This window comes from Ixodes scapularis, unplaced genomic scaffold (assembly GCF_016920785.2).
Source record: "Ixodes scapularis isolate PalLabHiFi unplaced genomic scaffold, ASM1692078v2 PGA_scaffold11__112_contigs__length_91849675, whole genome shotgun sequence".
Classification (NCBI taxonomy): Eukaryota; Metazoa; Arthropoda; class Arachnida; order Ixodida; family Ixodidae; genus Ixodes; species Ixodes scapularis.
Window position 1 is genome coordinate 23,416,663 of NW_024609837.1, and position 22,228 is coordinate 23,438,890.

The 22,228-nt window shown below is 47.3% G+C and overlaps 1 protein-coding gene across 1 annotated transcript in view; it reads left to right on the top strand.

Moving 5' to 3' along the window:
- LOC121834999 (chromodomain-helicase-DNA-binding protein 1-like) overlaps positions 1–22,228 on the top strand; it is a 62,831-nt gene that overhangs the window by 7,439 nt on the left and 33,164 nt on the right. The window contains exons 2-11 of the mRNA XM_042288840.1: positions 3,541–4,073; positions 8,861–8,919; positions 9,718–9,978; positions 10,767–10,906; positions 11,395–11,617; positions 12,364–12,464; positions 18,511–18,692; positions 19,389–19,516; positions 20,287–20,503; positions 21,805–21,894. Of these exons, the coding sequence (XP_042144774.1) occupies positions 3,570–4,073; positions 8,861–8,919; positions 9,718–9,978; positions 10,767–10,906; positions 11,395–11,617; positions 12,364–12,464; positions 18,511–18,692; positions 19,389–19,516; positions 20,287–20,503; positions 21,805–21,894 (1,905 nt within the window). The 5' untranslated portion in view covers positions 3,541–3,569. The remainder of the gene's footprint in view (positions 1–3,540; positions 4,074–8,860; positions 8,920–9,717; positions 9,979–10,766; positions 10,907–11,394; positions 11,618–12,363; positions 12,465–18,510; positions 18,693–19,388; positions 19,517–20,286; positions 20,504–21,804; positions 21,895–22,228) is intronic.

A 22,228-nucleotide genomic window follows, 5' to 3' on the forward strand; every position in this document is an offset into this window, starting at 1 on the left:
CAATCCGGAAATGGACGCCTCAGAGCTGCCCTCTAAAACGTTACATTAAAGCGCGAAACACATGTACGACGAAACCTTCCGATCCGACGTGCGGACTGCCGGAATGACCTTGGGGGGCGAGGGTTTTCGTAGCATCGGAGAGCGTTGAAAACCCTCGCCTCCGACCGTCGTATTGAGTGGTCGGACGTCGGATCGGACGGTTTCGTCGTACATGTGTCTCGTGCTTTATGCACAATTTTTACGCCAATTGGATGATTCTGATTGATCATCGCAAGCCAAGATAAAGAAAGAAGCACATCCAACTTTGGCGTTCCGCTTCGTCCCATGGAAGCCTACGAGGAGGCCCCGACACTGCCTAATTAGATCATAATTATTGTGTTGTCTCGAATAGTTACATGCTGACACAAAAGTAGGCTCTGTCCTTCTCTGCTAATCAAGATAGCCTTGGAATGACTGACTTTGTCGTCGTCTTTTATCAATTCACTGCGGCGCAAATCTTGGTACAGGTCGGCCTAAACTCCAAGTGCACCCCACTCTTTGTTTGCAATGCCACTCCTCTCTGTCCTCTCTTTCACGAATTCCTTATTCTTTATAGAATAAAATTTACGTCTCGTTTTTGGTTTTTGTATTGTATGTTTTACTGTTGAAACATTGCTATTGATGCCATGCACTCGATCGAGTGAAGTGAGTTCGTCAAACTCGCTGGAACTTGAGTTTGTTCCTCAGGAAGAAGCCGTGTGGCACACTACAGAAATTACACTAAAGGCGAAGTGCACTTGGCTGAAGTACACTAAATTAGCCTCTCTGACAGGGGTATTAACCATCGCAGTTCAAATACTTATAAAATAGGGCATTAAACAAAAGAAAATCTGTTAAAGTGAGTGCGCCACCCGTTCAGGCTGCCCGGCCAAGCCAATGCAACCTGTTCCCAGCCACCATGTTTGTTTGGTGGTGGCGCCCCCTATAGCTCGCTGGAGTCGCGAATAGATGTGGAAGGAATATTGGAAGATGGCCCCTTGGACTGAATTGGCTGCTATCGAGTGTTGATAGCGTACAATGAAACTTCATACAAAACACTGGCACGTGCAGCCTGAACCAGAACACGACCATACAGGTAAAAAGGGTACGGGGGGCATGGAGCCCCTCGAGCTACCAAAAATTCACCGTCCGCTAATCGAGACTAACGACGGCGCTGCTCCGGTTCTTTCGCGCTTTATACCGGGACTTGTAGCACCAGCCACCGGGATTGCGACATCCGACAAAGCGACAAACCAAATTTATCTTCTTTTCGGATTGAAACAGCGCAGCAAGAAGTGCCCCTCTTTATGAATGGTTTCTTACAGTAGCCCGGAAGAGCCTGCCACAGGTTGCAATAGAATTAGGATTCTGCAAGGATTGCGAATCCTGGTATGTGGTGAACGGGGCGAGGATAGTGTTGTGCCTTTCACTAATGAATGCATTGAATATCTGCTAAGTGGAGGACAATGGGCTCGTGACTGAGTAAAGGTTCATTGGGGTGCGAGGTTGCGGGATGTTTGTCTAGGGTTTGCCGACGTGGCAGAACATTTTTCGACCTGCAAGATCCTACAGCCTGGCTTACCTGCCGGTTTGCACGAGCAGGTAAAACAATCGTGGCTCTTTCAGCTGCAATATTCCCAGCGTGAACAAAGTGGTCAAGAGCCCCCTTCTCTGGAATGTCCTCTTTGGGTGATCTGGCACCTGCTGCAGCTGCCTCCGACAAATTGGACACATGGACCCTTTGCTAACGAGCGCCATCTAGAAACTACAAATGAAGGGCAGCCTAACATGCCTCCGCCCATCAGAATACATTGGCATCGTGCCATTGTATTGGCTTTTCTTGCTTTTTATGCCCCATACTACCTATGCTCCAAAAAGAAGAGTAAAAAAGAAAGACTAAATATGTGAAAAGATGGGCGTTGAAAATGTTGTTAGTGCAGGACGGCCTTCGAAATTGGGGATGGTGGAGAGCAAGGCCAGGGGAGAGTGCGTATGCATACTTATAGTCCCATCCAGCAACGTTTTTAGTTACCAGATTTTTGTTGTTTCTATACTCCATTCGTCGTCAATGTGAGCGAAGAAGGTACAAGAGCAAGCAAAGTGCTTTGAGTGGGGCCACTATGAACATGCGCTCGTGAAGGGAGTGCAAGGCAACATGCTTGTGCTTGCCGCTCTAGTTTCGCTTCCACTTAGTATAGTGAAACTGAGTCTGGTGGCGTAGCTTGTGGTAAAACTTGACCTGCAGGCCTAGCCCTTGGCGACACAGTTGCTAGACCACAATCCAAGCTGAATGTTGATGTGGTGCCCGAGTCCAAACATAGCTGCTAATGTATGGCTAATATGGTGGTTGGTACGGCTGCTATTATAGAAGGCACACAAACTTTTGTAAAGGATCTCTTAATGCGGAATCTGCTCAAGGTCGTTTCGAATGTAACGAAAAACCACTGCATGCGGGCCAGGGCTGCATAAAGCATGCATAGCTCGTAGCAGGCAATGTGTGAACGCACCAAGCATATAAGAGGCTTACTTAGTCATTAATAATCATACTTAATCATAGTTGGTGCGAGTTGCCAGGTGGTGCTGCGGGAATCTAACCCTGGATCGTGAGATCCGCAGCCAGACGCTTTTGCTCGGTACCAGAAGGAGAGGGCGATTGGGAGTGCAAGCGACCGGACTAGATGTGACGGGGAAGCTTGCGGTAAGACGGGCGTCTAGCTGTTTCCCGATTGATGAAGCGTGGCTCCCCATGGGATCTCGCGATGTCCTGGGTACCAAATAAATTCAATATCGTCTCAATCATTTTGATAAATCTGGGGAGCAGGCGAGTGCGCCCTGCGTTCAATGCGTCGAAAATTGCCCGATTCTCCCCATGACCAAGCATAATGCATCTCAACGAATCCTAACGCAGACACGGCCTTTCAGTTTGTGCCGAATGTAGATGGGAGTGCTGGATGTTTCTGCGTTCTGGGTTTGCACGACTTCCTTTTTTGGCCTGGTGTGCTTGAGGTTGTTTAGCTTTGAGAGAAACTAAGTTGCACGAGAGTGAATAACCACACTTACAAGAAGCCACACTTTCAGTGCTGTTCCCTTGCATTTCTGTTAATTTACTTCCTAACACTAGCCCTGTTCGTAGCTGTAGTTATGGCACAATAGTTAATTTCACCTTGCAGTGTACAGTCTGCATCAAACGTGACATGACTTTGTGGCATCACATGACCTGACGTCATGTCATGTGCTATCATAAGGTCATGTGACACTGTGATGTTGGCTGACGCCCCGACTTTGCGGTGTCCATGTTGCACTGACGCAGTACATACATGTCGCACTAACCCGGCTCGGACAGTAAATGTTCCTAATTCCATAATGTTACAAGTGGTTGAGAAAGAAAAATGGATTTGTAGAATGGTCGAGGAATTCAGAAAACGGGTTGTTGCCGTTTGTTAGGCCTCCACATGTCATTAAGTGAAACTACCTGCGCCTTTTAAGTGATCCCCACTGATAACGGCTACTTTTGCGTTCCAGGGTAGCCCGACCCGCCGGGCTCTCCTGCCATGGAGAACTCGGACGCCGGCAGCAACAGCTCGGCCGCGTCCGGAGACAGCGACTCGGATTTCGGATCGGCTTCTGAGTCTAGCCGCAGCCGCAAGTCCGGCTCCGCCTCTCCACGGCTGGACTCGAGCAACCAGACGGCCAAGACTGGCGAGGAGGAAGAGGAGGAGGAGGGGGAGGAGGGGGAGGAGGAGGACAACCACGAGGAGAACAACAATGACGACGCCAACAGCGGGTCCGCGAAAAGCGACCGCGGCTCGAGCTCCGAAAGCGAAGACGCAGAGTCGGACAGCGACGCTGCGGAGAGGGTTCGGTCGGCCAACCAGAGGAGGACCTCGGAGAGTGCCGGTTCGCACCAGGACGACAGCTCGAGGGATGCGAGGAGGAGGGGGGGCAAGGGAGGGGGAAAGGGGGGCCTGAAGCAGGTGTGGGAGGAGAACCCGGACATGTACGGGGTGCGGCGTTCCGGTCGCTGCCGCAAGGAGCCCGAGCGGTACACGGTTGACGTGAGTGGATGGCCATTTTGTGCCCTCTCTTCCATCTTTTTGTTCTTGGCTCCTCTTGTCGGAAAGAGCATGGGGGTGGGGGCTGTTGTGAATTGTAAATTGGAATCCTCCTCACAGGAAACAGCCGCACAGTGCTCGTGTAAATATGTGGTTAACGAGAACGAGGAAGACGAAGGAACGGTTTGGGTCGAGACAGATCGAAGAAGAAGATGTACGGAACGACTGCGATGACCAACACCCGTAGATTAGCTTCGCCATGTAAATAGTAAATTCATTTTGTCTCTCACCGTAAGTCTTTGACGTTCAATTACTGCAACAACTGAATGGTGCCGAAACCCGGGACTTCAAGCCAGGAACGACCCTCAGCGAAACGAAGTCAGTTGCTGAGCAGCGAACGAGTGAACGCCATGGACTAACCTCGAACGAAATTTGGATCGACATCGGAACAAGTAACTATTACCCGAAGCTTACCAACCTCTCGATTTATTCAAACATGGAAAGGGTGCGAACGAAAAGGACTGCTCGCAGAGCACAAAACACCCGAATTGTCAGAGAGGCCACCGCTATTCTCAACACTGCGGATGTAATTCAAATCGAGGCCATAGCAAGAAAGCTTGAGGTAAATTATGAAGAACTCAAGAAGCTGAACACCGAGCTCGAGCCCTTCATTGCCGATGGAGATCTTGAGAACGAATACCAGTCGGTAATTGAGTACGAGGAAGAAACGACCCACACCTTGAGCATGCTTCAAAGTCGAGCAGTGCAACTACGTTCTGGTGAACCAGCGCGACCATCAACATCGGCAATTGCCTCACGAAGCGAAGAACGAAGACGGAGCGGTATTAAACTACCGAAGTTGCAGCTGCAATCCTTTAAGGGCGAGCTTGCTGAGTGGCAGCCATTTTGGCAACAATTCAAGCGTGCCATTCACGAAAACGGAGAGCTGTCAAGCGGCGAGAAGTTTCAATACTTAAGGACGCTGGTTAGTGGACCCGCCAAGGCATCTATCGATGGTCTCCAAGTGACGGATGCGTGCTACAACGACGCAATTGAAATCTTAACTAGACAGTTTGGAGACTACAGGCGAATCCAGCAAGACCACCTTACAAAGCTTCGAACGCTTCCGAGTGTCACCTACTCAAACGACACCAAGGGTTTGAGGAGACTTTACGATCAGGTGCAAACCCACATCCGCGGTCTTCATGGACTTGGTGTCAGCTCAGACAGCTACTCGACCATGCTGATGGACATTGTCATCAAGGCTCTTCCATCTGAAATAGTGGTGGATTTCTACCGACGTGCTGGCCATTCTGAAAGGAAGACCGTCCATCCGTACGAGGGAGACGTGGCTGCACATTCATCTCCACCCACATTACAAGCAGAAGAGCTGGGGTCAATCTCAGGTACTTCCAGAACCGCTGAGCTGTCCGCCAGACCAACACATCGAAATGAGGACGCTCAACTGAACAGCAGAAGGGCAGAGGGAGATTTGCAACAGTTGCTTGAATATCTGCTAATCGAGATCGAGAGTAGAGAAAGATCTGGTGTCAGAGATGATCGTCCACCAAGAACAAATCGGGAGCAACTACATCAACGAGCTCATCTTCCGACTTCTGCGGTTCTCCATGCCAAAGCTCAAGATGACAAGGAGGAGTGCATTTTTTGCAAAACTACAGGACACAGCATGGAAAACTGCACCAGTAGCATCTCTCTAATGGAGAAGAAGAAGAAACTTTCAGGAGAGATGCGATGTTTCCGGTGCACCCTAAGAGGGCATAGGTCAAAGGACTGTCACAGGAAATTGTCTTGCACTTCCTGTGCGGGGCGACACGCAACATCCATGTGCGATCCGACCTGGAAGCCTTCAGCGAACACTAGTGCAACACAAACCATGACGACTAGCGTTCAAAGCGCTGGCATTGGTAGCACTGGGATTTCGATAGACGACGACGTCTTACTTCAGACCTTTCGGACCTGGGTGGTCGAGGATGGAAATACTGTCTACGCACGTGCCATCTTAGACGGTGGAAGTCAGCGAACGTTTATACGAGAAGACGTTTCTCGCAAGCTGGGTCTTAAGGTGCTAGGAGAGACCAGACTACGCTTGAACACCTTTGGAAGTTCTACTTCACTGCCGAAAAAACGAAGGCTGGTTCAAGTGAAGCTGCGTAGTCAGTACAACAACGAAGAATGCAGTGTTGAAGCGGTAGAAATCCCATTTATATGCGAGGACATTGTTCAGGTACCTGTAAACCATGAGTTTGTCCGCAGCATTGAGGAAGACGGAGGCTGCATCGCTGACAAGCTCCTCTTCCCCGGCGTTTCTACCGAACCAGGCATAAGCCTGCTTATTGGGTCAGACCAAATGTGGAAAGTCGCCAGTGAGCCGGTGCGACGTTGTGAAAGCAACTGCAGCCTGATGGCTTCAGACACAACTTTTGGGTGGACTTTTCAAGGCCCTACATCACTTCAGAGTTCCTTAACCTGCAGTACAAACAAGGGGGGCTCTAATAAAAAAGACGACGACACCGAGAAAACCACCGCCAAGACGAAGCATAAACGTTCCGTCGGATCCCCGATTTCCGCAAACCTGCAGTGGCAAGAGAACGACCACGAGTACGAAGAACGAATTCAAGGAGACCTCACTTGCGTCGGAAAGTACACTTACAAGGATATAGGCGGCAGCCTCAAGTGCAGTCACCCGCCGCATTCGCAGCGCTCCCCGAAATTAACCAATCAAAGGAACGACCGGCAGTGTCAGCTGTTTTCGTCAAAACGCTCTGACATCAATGGGGGCCAGAGGCTGGATGTTGCAAGCGAATCTGACAGTGTTGGGCCCGAGGTTCAAATCAGACTGAATAAGACTTCTGACAGCCGCTCGCAATCAAAGAAGTCGAGAGTATCCGACACGTGGCAGTCTTCGAACATGGTTGTGTCGTGCGCTCACAATAATTTTGAGAAAGCGAGTGTCAGCGAAGAGGACAACGGCAAGCGTAATTTGCAGTCCGACAGTGTGTTTTGCAATCAGACGTCGACCAGGAAGTTTCTCAAAAGAAAGAGAACAAACCGAAGAATGGCCGACAAAGAGCTCTTCGCTTACTCCGTGGTAGTAGTAGTTGCCGTCGTCTCCCTTACGCTGGTCGTCGCTCTGAGAATACATGAGTTAGGACTAGACCATCATCTCGTCTTCAACCTTTCCAACCTGAAGGCTATGAAGGAAGGTCCAACCTTTCGGCATGCTGCACCCACGAGACGCAGGGACGCGCGTTACTTGACCAGTGGGCGAATGTTTCTAAAAATTCTCGGACTGAACTACTTCCGTCGTGCGTGCCGCAATTTCTACAAGTTTGACTACAAACATTTGCCAGTCCGTCCAGCGACTACATCGCAAGACAATTTGATAGAAGGGCTGCTCGCTGTCGTCAAATCAGAAGACAAATACCCGGAGCTGATCACGGCGCGGAGGTTGTACAAAGAATGTCTTCAGAAAGATGCGATCGCGGAACAGGGCGGGGACACGCTGGCAGAGCTTCATACTGACCCCGGACTCCACGGCTTATAGAACGTGCTGAAAGAAAAAGAATGCAAGAATACTACCGAATAACGAATACAGTGCAAATTCATTGTTGACCGAGCTGCCTGGTGGGGTTTGTTTTGGGAGCGTATGGTATGAGGGGGAGCGCTGCCAAAACATGCCTTCGGAAAGTTCTCAGAAGAAATTGCTGCAGTTTTGAAGAGCTTACCACTATACTCTATGAGATTGAGGCAGTTGTTAACTCACGACCCCTCTCATTTCTGCAAGCCTCTCCTAACGAGCCCGAAGCGTAGACCCCGGCGCATTTTTTTACTTGAAAGCGACCGACAGCTCTTCCAACTGCGGGTGCTGAGAAATTCCAAACCTCTACGAGAGAAAATGTCACCCGGCGTTAAAGAAAGCATCAACAACTGCTAGACCACTTTTGGCAGCGGTGGCGAAAAGAATACTTGCTCCAGCTGCGATCAGCACACGAAACAACTTGTCACCGAAACAGCCAAGCGCAAGATGGCGATCTGGTTCTAGTTGGGGAAAACAAAACGCCCAGACACCTGTGGCGGACTGGACGAATTGGGCAGGTATTCTACGGCCGGGATAGTATAGTGTGATCCTGCGCTGTGAACGTGCCAGGCGGACAAGTGCTGAAAAAAACCCGTGCAACTTTTATATACCCTAGAGCTTTATGTTGAATGAGCGATCTAAAAACGCTCATTTGGGGGCAGTGTGTTGTGAATTGTAAATTGGAATCCTCCTCACAGGAAACAGCCGCACAGTGCTCGTGTAAATATGTGGTTAACGAGAACGAGGAAGACGAAGGAACGGTTTGGGTCGAGACAGATCGAAGAAGAAGATGTACGGAACGACTGCGATGACCAACACCCGTAGATTAACTTCGCCATGTAAATAGTAAATTCATTTTGTCTCTCACCGTAAGTCTTTGACGTTCAATTACTGCAACAGGGGCTGTTGGTGCATGCCATGGTAAAAGTTCGGGGCACGGGAAGGTGGTGCCACTCGCCTTAATCGTCAAAATTTGCTGCATGCTGGCATGACTAGCGTAATGCTTTAGGAAAGAGTGTCGTGTACAGCCAGATGTGCATATTACCGTTAATCTCTCCGTCGCACATTTAGTTCAGTGTGGCACCGTACGCATAGAGTCTTCTGAGAACCAGTTGTTGTGTGACTGGTGCATCTACTCCCGTCTCAGCGAGTTTACATAACCCTGTGTTTTGCTTTGCGTTATCTTTCTCAGGAGTCTGAAGGCAGCGACAGCCGGAAGGGTCCAAGATCTGGTGCTCGTTCACGGAAGGCGTAAGTCGTCTGTTTTAGTTGTTCTACAGTCTAGCCATACAACAGCCAGAAGAACCGATGTGAGGATCTGTGCTGCAAACACAAACATGTGCACTGAGATGTAGTCCTGTGCCTTCGTTACATCAGTTTGCAAGTAACACTTATTGCTGTCAGCATTGCTGGTCTCTAGTTATGAGCTTGTTAAAAAGGCCAGGCAGTCCTAGAATGTTAGTATTTGACAGACCTAGGCATATCATTCTTTTCAGGCAAGGATCCAGAAACTTTGCGATGAATATTTTGAGGATAATCGAGTGTTCATGCTCCAGTTTAATGCTTGTGAGTGCATGCTACGTGTGACCCTCAAGTTGTTTGTCTCAACTCTTCAGTCTGTGAAATTGGGATGGCTGCGTTCCCTTTCCCAAGTCGACAATCTTTGGACTGAGTGTTCTTTGAATTAAAAAAAATTTCCCCTAGTACATGCCGTGCGAGGAATCTGCGACCTTAGAGGAACTCGCCGTTGCCCCATTGTATTGCAGAGGTCGGTCGGAAACCTCAGCCGAGCTATTTATTCCCAATTCTCGGAACTTTAAATCATAGTTTTGTCGGCACGGCTGTATGGGATCCAGGTATTATAAAAACTTTAGCTTTCTAAAGGAACAATATGATGGCCACGTGTTTGCCGCCTTTATCCTCCATTTTTATTGCGTTCATCTTCGACAAAATCAGCATTAAGAGCAAACCTGAACTGTTCCCTAGTTTTTTTGTCGTACGGCTGCAGCCTTTAAATAAAAAGAGAATTCTATGATGTTTCCGGCGCAGTTCGGGCGACTGGCGGTCAAGCGGGAACAGCGACGAAAGCGACAGCGATGCTGGCGGCAGAGCTCGTAAGGTTCCCCCCAAGAGGCCTCCCCCGCGAAGGGCGCCGGCAACCCAGCAGCGACGTGCCGCCGCCGCGGCCTCCAGCAACCGTGTGCGCCACCACAGTTCCGAGAGCTCCAACGAAGCATCGTCGGACGACGACGACAGTGACGATGACGAAAGCAAGCGCCAGGCGTCGCGGAGAGGTGGCAAGGCTGTCAGGTGAGTGGCGGCACCGTTTCTCGGTTGTCGGGTGGATTGTGCCCCGCACTGCATTTAAATTCAAGTGCGAGCATACCAGAGGCTACGAGAGCGAGCTCCGAACTTTCAGCAGCCCCGCCGAGCAAGCGCGCTCATGCAGCGCAAGCATTGTTAAGGGCAACGTGCCCGTAGCTTCGACTTCTCTTTCACGTGGTGTGAAACTAACTGTGGGCACTCTATGAACTCTAATTGCTGCTGTGGGACGGAAATGACTGAACCTGTGAAGTGTCTGGTAATTTTTGCTTGCGCTTTTCTTTTTCCAACTGTGAGCGGCTGCCGTGGAGGCTGTTTCTCACGAGACCTGCTTGCTGGATGTGCCAATTTGTTTTAGGCATTTAAGCATATCACACATAAATTGTTTGCCATTCTGTATGTGGTTCAGGTCTCTTTTCGACTCGTGCTGATCTTGAACTTTGAAGTCGTGCACCAGATCTATTTGGTTCTAAGTACGCTTTTCACTAAACGTGCGTCATCCAGAAGTGAAGGAGCATCCACATTTGAGCCGGAAAATTGTGTGTACGCCAGTTTGTTCCGCTCCTACTCGAATTGCTAGATTTGGGCCGGTCTTTTATCACGTTTTTGGCATTGAGACTTTGGACGTCGATTGGGGTGTTCCTAACATTATAGACCTCTGCTCGAGCTAACAAAAGAGAATGCGCACAATACTTTGCTCTGTACATCCAACATTGTTTCTACGAGACTGCAGCAGTGGGGTGTGTAACGAGCTGAACGTTTCCTGCGCTCTCCAGCTACAAGGAGCAGAGCGCGGAGGAAACCGGGTCGGACGACATCGTGGAAATCGAGTACGACGAACAGGCGGTTGCCGTCGAGTCTCCAAATGCAGAGACGGTGGAGAGGGTCATCGACCACAGGAGAGGGAAGAAGGGAGGTGAGTGATGCCCTCGTCGCGTCCTGGGATTCACGAGGCTCAATAATTTCTGGGATCCAAGGTCTGTAGTCTCTGTTACCCGAGGGCTCGCGGGCTGTTCTCGATAGAAGAATGGGTTGGGATTCGGTCGTATAAGTTTAGCCTCTCTGATTTGAAGGGTTGGTTCAAGCTAGCTTAGTTGGGGAAAAACAATTGAGGAGCCCTTATAGCTCAAACTGTATCGGGATGGAACACCCTGTCTCTAGAAATGTATTGGCAAGAATCTACACTTGTTTGAGACATGTCTGTGTAAACTATGCATATAAATATCAACCAAACCTGTGATAGCACGGAAAGTCACAATGTTACGCGACCTCACAAGGTCCCGCGACCTTGCCTGTGCATTGCGTGTTAGCTCGTTTGCAACACAACCTTATGCGTTTCCGAGTTCATCAAGTACGATTGGGGCGTGCCTAAGCTTTTCTTAAGCGGTGACGCGTGCCCCTCAGCGACCGGTGCCTCTACGACGGTGTACGCGGTGGAGGACTACGGCGACCCCAACACCCCGGACACCCCCGAGGAAGAGCGGGAGACACAGTACCTGATCAAGTGGAAGGGCTGGTCCCACCTGCACAACACCTGGGAGACCCTGCAGACCCTCCAGGACCAGAAGGTGAAGGGCATGAAGAAGCTGGACAACTACATCAAGCGGGAGGACGAACTCCGCCTATGGTGAGCTCTCTCCCCAAGTTTCTCCCGAATTTATCTTTGTCCGTTCGTTTTTCGGTGGTACAGAAGTAGCACGCCAACCAGATGTCTAGTGGTCTCCATACTTTTGTCTCGCACACGCTCGAGCTCGAAGACAGTGAAATGCGTTTAATGTGCAGATAGGACGTAGCCCTTCCATAATCTAGTATGTATGTACAATTCCAGTGAGGGAGTGTTTGTCGGTTTATGTGGGTGACCATGGATAATTGAGGTGTTAAGAATCAAAGCACTTAATTCTGTCTGTATTCATGCCAGTTATCAATACCAAGCATGGCTGCAGTATGGTATAAAGTGTGAGCTTGCAAATTGGACGAAATACCGTATAAAGTGTGCATAATTTTGACACCAGCAAACGGCCACCCCTGAAGGTTCTCGCAATCATCTTGTGATTTTGAATCAATCCTTGTTCGGCGTAGCACCGCAATTTTATGAGAGAAGGACTTTCGCTGACTAGGGCCGTGAATGAACAGTTCACAATCTTAAAGCATAGAATAGGTGCCAGTGTTTCTTGCACACGCTGTTTCCTTTTTCAGAAGGTGCGTTTATCAGGCTTACATTAATTGCCCATCCTTCCCGCAACTCGGGCGGTTATGCCTCTTAATGAAACAAGTGTGCGCAATCTGCGACCACGATACATCATAGCCGAGACTCCGGTAAACGAGGAGCCATTCACCGCTCCCTTTTGTCGTCTGCTTCTTTCCACTTCCCAGGCGAGATCACGCCTCCCCCGAGGACATAGAGTACTTTGAGTGCCAGCAGGAAATGTCCGAAGAGCTGCAGGGGAAGCACATGGATGTGGAGAGGATTATTTGTGAGTGCCGTCCACCCCCCCACGAAGGTGCCTCATTTTCCCCCCCATCTCTCATTGGACGACACACTTGCATGTTTACATTGGACGAGCCTTCTCCCGCAACCCTCTTCCGTCTTGGTCCGTTATCCGGATGACGACGCTCAGAACGCGGCTACGGCCAGGGTGCTCACCGTGTCTTTGTTTCGTTCCTCAGTTTTCGTCTACGGTCGCTGACAGAGTCTGCGTGATGCCGTGGTTTGTCATGATCGCGATGGTGGTACGGCGCCGGACGTTGACGCCGGTCGTAGAAGCTGCTGCAGGACGCCGGTCCTGCTGCAGCTTCTACGACCGGCGGTCGAGAGCCATGACAGTTCACGGCGTTACGCAGAGGCTCCGTGACAAATTCTGTTGCCATTTCGGGGAGGCGGTACAGGACGCCGAAAACTGCAGCCGGAGGCACGTTTTGGGCGCCGTTGTCTGGACCCCCCTGCCGTCGTTTGCTTGAGGGAGAGCTCTTGTAGTGCGGAAGGGTAGCGACGACCGTTCCATTAATTATGATTTGTCGTTTAATACTTGGAGGAGAAAGTAGAAAAATGGACGCGTGTCTTTAAGTACAGGAAATGAAAAAAAAAAAAAAAAAAAGGAGTTTTTAGAGAAAGGGACGAAAGCGCGAGGGATAGAAACAGACGAGGCGCCATGTGCGGGGCATGACACTGTTGGCGCTTTGTATGTGTTGTCGTCTTCCTTTTGCAGCAACACATTACAACCGGTTAGGGGCCGTCATGCGATCCAGTGTTCTTTTGAGCTGTTGCCTGTACTAACTGTCCCTGTTGTTTCACCATATAGCTGTGCAGTTCTAATGGCACGTGGGACGTTGCATAGAGCGAATATTGGGGTGTGCACGGAAAGGAGATTTTAGGAAAGGGTATGGGACAGAGGGTTATGGTTGTTGCTACTTTTCCGCACGACGGGCACTCTCTTTTCACTTTACGGGGGTCGGAAGAGGGTCGGAGGAAAGATTACAGTCGGAGTCAAGTATCCCAAGAAAGAAATGCTTTCGTGTTCCTTAAGCTGTTTTCTGCTTCTGGAGTTGCCAGTGCTTGCAGAGCAGAGTCATGAATGCTGAAGCCTTCGATGCAGGCCTTCCAAAATTTTCTGTGTTTCTCCCTTTAACCATGTACCGATTAGGGATGTCGCGAACCACCCTAGGTTCGATTTCGAAAGGTTTCGATATTTGCGAAGTGAACTGAGGTTCGATTTCGAAAAATTTCGATATTTTCGTACCGGCCGAGGTTCGATTTAGAAAAATTCGCAACTTTTGACCACAGCGGAGTTTCGAATTCGAAAATTTCGAAGCTTTCACGGTTCCTAAAATTTCGAATTGAATATTTCGAATATTTTTTTACTTCAGGTTCGATAAATTCGAAGATTTCGAAATTCTTTGTAAAAAAAATTCGAAAACTTCGAACGCTGCGAATTTTTATAGACATGAAGTTCGAACAATTCGAAGATTTCGAATTTCTTTTTGCATAAAGTTCGAAAAGTTCGAAGATTTCGATTCTCTTTTAACGCTAAATTAAAAAAAAAAAAAAAAAAAAGAACTTCGAAGATTCTGAATTTCTTTTTAATCCAAGTTTTCAAAGTTCGAAGTCCGATTTTCAAGTTTTTCCACAGTTTCAGTTTCAAATAACGTTTTCACGACTCATTTGTTTTCACAAAATCAAGTTTAGAAAAGTTAGGGTGTGATCTCTAGATTCTGCGAAGTTGGTCAGGCAATTAAATGAGACGACGAGTGTCCCGGACGTGCTACAATATTTGCCAGTGCAGAATTGTGACCGCCAGCCCCCGGGGGGGGGGGTCTTTAACCTGCAGCACGCAGTAGTGATTGCACGAACACACTGTTTTACGAGACTCATCGAGTTCGAAACGGCCAGGGGCGAGCTCAGGTTGAGGCTCAGAAAAACCTTGAAGCGACCTGGCAAACTAGCTCGCCACCCCTTGCACGCTGGTAGTAATCCGATCCGGTGAAGTTTATAATTGTCCTGGAGGTTTATTTTCTGGGACGGAGGAATCGCCTCGCAAAAAGCACAAAAGCCGACACAACTCGAGGTCGAGGAGCGTTGTACCATACAAGTGGCGTCGGAAGAGCGAAAACGGGGGGAAAGAGGGGAGGGGGGGGGGGGGGGGGGGAGGGGGGGACTTCAGCCCCCCTTTCCCCTCCCTTCCAGATATTTCGGACTGTTAAAGAAAACATTACGGGGAAAGAGGGCGTGGTCGAGCTTATTTTAATCTGAAATTATTTATGCATATGTATAGCTACTGTCGCTCTTCACTGCATAAAAGGTTGCGTAGATGGTCATTGTTAGAAGCTCGTTGTCAGAAGGCACTGCTCGTCACATGCTTAGTGGTTCGGAAGTTCAAAGCTGTCTTTTCGACCTAAACACCTGTGCCGATAGTAACAAAAAAAAAAGAATAAATGCGGGAATAAAAAGCAGGAGAAAAAAAAAAAAACAACTATCAAGAATTCGTCGCAAGTGTTCTATTCTTGCATATTCAGAGGTTCAGAACTTCGAAACAAGTTTCTTTTACCGAAATGTGTACAGGCTAAAAGAAACACGTCCCAAAAACTTGAAGCAAAAAAAAAAAAAAAAAAAGTTTTCTTTTAATGACGTGCTGAACTTGAACACTATTAGAAATCTTCTCCCATGAGTTAATTTATTCCTTAATTCTGCAGATGGCAATGATATGTACTGTCTGTGGTGTTAATTTAAATGCGATACCTCAAACAACTTAGACGAAAATAAATATCAAGTTTAGGCCATAATTGCATGCAGATACATGTTTGGACATTTCTTTGAAACCCACGTTGAAAAACAATAATCACATCTTAAGACGGCACTTACCTAGGCTATACATAGATCATTCTTAAAAAAGTATAACATAACTACCATAAATAGCTCCGGCTGCAGCGTGCTTCAAATTTGGCACAAACGACAATCGTCAAAAACCCGTCGTCCTTCCTCGCCCCTTCGGGGATTTATTTCTTTAAACCTAAGCATGGCAGAACATTGAAATAAACGACATTGTCTTTCGTAAGGAACGCAGCACCGCGTGTAAAAGTTCGAGAAAAAAAAATTACGAATGTACCCTACTACTTGAAATCAAATGAAACCGTCTGCCGGTCTTTCGAAGTTCGACGAACGTCGAACTTTTACCCTAAAAATTCGAAGTTCGTCGAACTTCTGACTTTTCTGAATTCGAAAGTTCGAAAATTTTCGAATTCTCTTGATAAATAAGTTCGAAAGTTCGAAATTCATCGAATTTTTTGGTCAGTCAAGTTCGAAAGTTCGACGAGCATCGAACCTTGCAGCGCAATAAGTTCGAAAGTTCGAAAAATATCGAATTTTTTAGCGTAATAAGTTCGACGATTCGAAAAGCGTCGAACTTCTTAGCTTAACAAGTTCGAAAATTCGACCTCCGTCGAATTTTACGATATAGACAATTCGAAAAATCGAAATCTTTCGAACCTTTCGAACCGCTTGATTCGATCATCGAAACTTCGATTCGAAAAAAGTTCGCGGCATCCCTAGTACCGATGCACTCACCAACAGTTGTTAAACTGTTTGTTGTTGTCTTTGACACTAATTGCAAGATTTAGGTTCTGACACTTAACGTAAAGTTGTTGCATTTGTTGTTTAAAGCTTGCTCAATAGTCCTGGTTGATGTTTAGCAGTTTATGTACAGGTCTGTGCTTTTCTTGCATCTTGCTCTGAACGCATTGATGCAGGAGTAATGTTTCTGGTTCTTTGGGTGGCTGGTCTCGTTTTCAATGTTTATTATCAGTTGAGTCGCTTTTGTTTTCTTGTGACTTTTGCAAGCTTGTCCTTGGGCACCGCTTTGAAAGGCTTTGCCTGGCTGGTGACAGTAGGCTTTCAAAGATTGGTTAGAAAATTTTGACTCTTTGTTGGACAAAGGCTATGATTAATAGGTCAAGAGTCTACATCTATAGGATTGGGTTAATGTATTGCTGAATATTAATTGACGTTGCCCGCAAAATTAAATTTCTGCGGTTTTGCTAAATACTTCTACGCTGCATGCACAGTTTATTCTGTGCGTCTTAAGGCTTTCCTCGATGTCTGTGGGTTTGGCCGAATATTGAGGCTCTGCATGGAAGGCTTGGGGCTTCTGGTGGAATACTTGACTCTGAATGCAACTCTTGCCAGTGGTAGGAAAGAGCTGCATGACGCATGCTGCATGGCACGCATGAAACAATGTCGGAACTACCGCGATCGCTGTTTGGGCACTGGTTGACATGAGCAGTGTCTGGGCTCACGGAGGAGACATCACAAATTAGACCGAGTGAGATGAAACTAAAATGTGTCCAAGTCGTGCTGTTAGAAGCATTGACGACATTTTCTGCAGTATTGTGGAGAGACCTCTGTGTTTCACGGAAACTCGACATATATACGGACTAGCTTTGACACAATTTCTTGTCACGATAAATGCAAAGGTCTTGAGGAAATTTTAAGAATGGCCCTCTTTCTAATCATGTCGACCTTTGTCTTGCAGTGAAGGCAGTGGTTCACGTTTTCTCAACTTGTGGCTTTTGAGTGGGTGACAAAACGCTTAGAAATGAAGATGAGCGATGGCTACCCCAGCAGCTCTACTTATTTTTATCGCTGTTGAAAGCTTGTCTATCTGTTCATTTTTTTGCATCACAAATAAATCATTAACATTTTTTTTTGCCTTGTCATAAATGAGAAGCCCTTGTCAAGGGCTTCTCATTTACTCTATACACTGGAACCTTCTTAATTTTTTTGTAAAATTGTCAACTAAACATTTATGGAGTTGCATAGAGTTTGCAAGTCTTAGCTCAGAAACCTAAGACTTTGCGTTGTTGTGGTTTTCTGTATCGGTGCACAAACTAATATCTTGTAAGGAACAGCCTGCACAACGCTTCTGAGTCGAGCTGCTGCCGTAAAAGTTCCTAATCAGCTGGGCGGTACTATTTTTTGTCAACGATATAAAAGGGACTGCTTTTGAATTGATGGCAAGAAATCGATGTAAACATGCAATCACAGTTCCCTTCATCATACTACCCCATCATCTCCTTTAACCCTCCCCTCCCCATTTTTTCGTTCTTTGAGCCTGTGCCATATACTAAATAGGTCTGGAACTGTTTGATTGTTTCCTAAAAAGCTTTTGAATGTTATTAGTGGCTACATTAGGTATTGCCACAATGTCAAGGTACTGTTTCCTCATTGCTAGCATTGGCTCTAAGAGCACCTTGCAAGAGCCTGGCGACGATGAGAAGTAAACATTTGTCTAAGCAGAAGGCAAATTGTTGAAGGCAACGGTGGCTTTTTTAAGGCTCTATGCTTTGTTAATTCTGGAAACTTTTAAATTACTAATTGACTTCATTTAGCAATGGCAAGGTGATTTGCTTGAGTAGAGTTGTCTCTGGGTTTGCCGAAAATGAAGGGTTGGGCCGACATAAATTTTGGTTATGTAAGGTTTAGGGCATAATTTGAGTCTTGGAGTGCACTGAAGTTGGTCAAGTTGAATTAGTTTCAGCTCAGTTTTATCAGGTTCACAAAATAAGATTTAGATAAAGCATGAAAACCAAATTTTTTTCTGATGGACAGGCTAAGAACAGGAATTGGTCGCCAAGTACTTCTTGTTCAGAGTGATGTATTCTTGTCGTAACACAGCCAGAATAAATTGGGTAAGGAGAGAACTGGCGGTATTTCAGATAAAAAACTACACGGAATGAAGTATTTACATTTAAAATAATTGATAGCAATATGAAGGGCACCCTGAGGCTAATGTATTTTCTGAGAAACACGTTTTCTGACATGTCACATTACCTTCGGCTTCGGACTGGGTTAGATCAAATTGGGATGGCCAAGTTAAGTCTTGTGTCAGGTTAGGCAGTTGGGGGGCCTAGGGGGGGGGGGGGGATGAACCTGGTCATGCTTGTTTGGGCATTAGAGACAGGGTTAGGCTGGGGAAGATGTCTTCGGCAGTGGCGTTGCAACTGTGGCGTGTCCCCCTCCCCGGAATGTAGCGCATGCTCCGGCCAAGAGCGGAGAGGCGGAGCAGATGGACTACCTGTGCAAGTGGGACGGACTCCCGTACTCCGACTGCACATGGGAGGACGGGAACCTGATGAAGCGCAAGTTTCCCCGGGTAATCCGGGAGTACCATGCCCGCCAGAAGTCCCAAAAGATCCCCAGCAAGGTCTGCAAGGTGGGTTTGAGGCTTCTACCGCGAGAGACGCCAGCTGTGAACCGGCTGTAGGTCGGCTGTACGTCGGGCAGTTCCGGTTGTAAGCTGGTCGTGTATCAGTTTTAGATGGGGGGGTTTCTCCTTGTGCGGTCTAGGCTTCATTGGTCAAATTTGGCGGGAGATTGGACCGTGGCCGTGTTTCTGTTCTTTTTGGAGTTCATTTTGGTAAAATTCCAAGAGTATTTTCAGGAGTTTATTTAATTTATGAGTGGTTTGGTGTTTATTGGAGTTTATTTTGTTGAGTTCTAGTGTTCTGAAATATAATGTTTATTCGGTTCTCACTTTATAATAGTTACACCTTTCCAGACTTGTGGATGAAAAAAAAAAAAAAAGCAGTGTTTAGAAATGCATCAAAGACAAATATTGACTTTATTTATTTTTGGTAAATCACTAGCTCTTTTGTCTTATAAGTAGTGTGGTCAAAATTCGAAACCAAAACAATAGGTACCGCAATTTAGGTTTAATTTTGTTGTGTCTGAGAGAAAAAGAACCATTGCTCGTTTTTACGAAGAGACGATGACGATAAGCCGTACGAGCAGATTGGTCAGATGTCACCACCCTAAGCAAGGTGCACACGAAGGCATCCTAGTTTTATACTAAATTGCGTCCCAACACTTTGTTTTCTTTTGTTAATCGCCCTGAATGTCGAACGGCCAGGTGCTGAAGGTGCGCCCCAAGTTTGTGCCCCTCAAGACGCAGCCGTCATACATTGGCGGTGAGCAGAAGCTGGAGCTACGAGACTACCAGCTGGAAGGCCTCAACTGGCTGGCCAGCTCCTGGTGCAAGTGGGTGCCACTCTTGCGACTCGTTTTCTGTTCGTGTCAGCGTGGTCTTGTTCTGAATTCTGAAATTGCGGGCAGTATATTGGGTTCCTCTTGTTTGTTCTCGTAATGATTATGAAAAAAGTTCCGCTACAATCAGTCGATCGTTATTTATTTATTCAGCCACAGTTCTTGCATACTAGGTCTCTGCATTCTCTCACTTTCTTTATATATACTGACGAACGCATACTGTTCTTGAGTAGATTTCTTGTTCAAAGCCACCAACTGTTGTCCCTCTTTCCAGCTATAAACATCCTTGACCTTTGAAGGAACCTGTTTGCTAGGTCTTCTCTTATTCAGTGTTTTTACCCTTTTCCCTCACTAACTGTTCAGAATGGTTTTCGTGGGACAGCAAAAACCGTTTTGGAAATTTAGAATGCTGAATTCAACATTCTGTATAGTCAGTTAACAGCTCCACTAGTAAATTACACCCTGTTGTTGGAATGCGGGGAAAATCGGCTTACGCTTGCGACCAAGTCGGACTTTGGGAAAACCATTGAGACCATCAACTTTTTCTTGAAAACTTAGAATGGTGAATTCAGCATTATGCAATTTTAACGACATTACTTAGGGAACTGCAGGGATAAAAGGGTGACCCTAGCAGACAAAGTGGGCCTCAAATGACCGTCCAGACCATCACCTTTGACTCGAAAACTTGGAATACTGAATCCAACACCGTGCATATTTGACGGCACCGCTTAGTGACCGCTCCTCCCCTGTTTGGGCGACCGCAGGGAGAACGGGGTGATCCTTGCGGACGAGATGGGTCTGGGCAAGACCATCCAAACCATCAGCTTCTTGACATACCTGTTCAACCAGCACGCCTTGTTTGGTCCCTTCCTGCTGGTGGTGCCCCTGTCCACCATGACCTCCTGGCAGAAGGAGTTCACCCAGTGGTCCCCCGAGATGAACGTCGTCGTCTACCTTGGAGATGTCAGCTCTCGCACCATGGTCGGTGGTCTTCGCTCGCCCTTCTCTTTTTTTTTTTTTTTACGGCGACAGCTGTTAGAACACAGTGTGTTTATGAACTAGATTTCGTGCGAAAAGTGATATGCTCGAGCGTGGCGAGGAGCTGCTGCACGCGGTTTAAAGGGCCGTTCAAATGGGGCGGATTTTCTGCAGTCGCAGCGTTTGCTGTGCAGGAAGTGAAGGTCTCCTTCGGTTCCGCTTCGCTTTTCCGCGTTTTCTTTTTGTTGGAGAAAAGCTTCCCTTTGCTCGCGTCCTTGCATAGAGGCTTAGACCGTACACGTCACGGGGTTCTGGAGAACCACTCGCGCGCTCTGCTGGCTGTCGTCGAGGCCTACACTGTTGTCGTGGGTTCCCCTGAAAACAAGAAAGGGGAAGAGACGACAGTGAGGAGGAAAGCCATGCCGTTTGCGTGGTTCGTGTCCGCACTGAAAACAGACGCACGCGCCGCAACTTCAACATTCTTTTTAGAAAAGTGTACGCTATTTGGCCAGTCCTTAAGACAACATAGCAGGCAGTTCATAAGCACACAAAGCATATATAGAAGCCTACTTGGTCATAATTATTCAAAGTTTGTCATAACTGGTGAGGTTTCTGACGATGCGGCATGGTGGGAATCGAACCCTGAACCGTGCAATCTGCAAGCCGATGACTTTGTCCGACGCCACTGGGACGAGGCAAATGGGAGAGCAAACAGCTGGACTAAGAAAGCCTGCAGTAGTAGGTGACTGTCGACTTGCGCAGCTGACTCTCCGAATGACGAAACTCGCTGCATAATTTTATGACGTCACGGGTCACAAATAAAATTACGGTTGTCTCGATCATTCTAATAAACTCAAAGAATAAATGAGTGTGTTCTGCATGCAACGGCATCCAGAACCAACGAATACATTCTATAACCAAGTATAGCTTGTCGTAACGTACGCCTAGTGCATGCATGACACATTCTGTGCTCTCTCAGAGTTTGTCAGAATGGTTAAGACAATTTTTTCTTATTTGTGAGGTCCCGGGGTGGGTGTGTCACATTACATCAGGGTCGTGGCTTGCTAAGTGTACTGAGGGATCATTGTTCTGTGTCACTGTGATGTCACAGTGTCACGTGATAGTATGACGGTCACAATAAACTTGTTTTTACAGTTAAGTGGATTTTTACTATGACGCTCTTTTGCACTTGTGAAAGTCTAGAAGCTGTTTGTGGGGGAGGCTTGCGGTTTTCTTAGAAGGAGCATTCCACGGATGTCAGCTGGTATCACTTGGTTGACTTGTGTGTGGGTGGTCCCGTGCAGATTCGAGAACATGAATGGTGCCACCCTGGGAACAAGAGGCTCAAGTTCAATGCCCTCCTCACCACGTACGAGATACTGCTCAAGGACAAGGTGAGGAACATTTCTTACTCGATGGGAGCTAGAAGTTGTTCGCTCTTGCGAGAAAAAATAGTTTTCTATTAACGGAGGTCGGAACTACGGTCTTGTCTGAACCGAGATTCGAAATACCTGGAACCGGTTTGTGGGGAAGTGTGCTAACAGTTGGTTGAATTACCGCTAAGGATAGAATTGCTGCAAGTAGAGTGCAGTCTTCTTGGAACAGTACATTTCCCTGTAGATTGCTGCGACGATAAGTTAATTTGGAAAAACAACACAATGTTTTCCTGCGGGCATAGTGTATTTAAATGTTGCTCCTTTTTGAACATCCCAAACAGGGAAGTTGTGA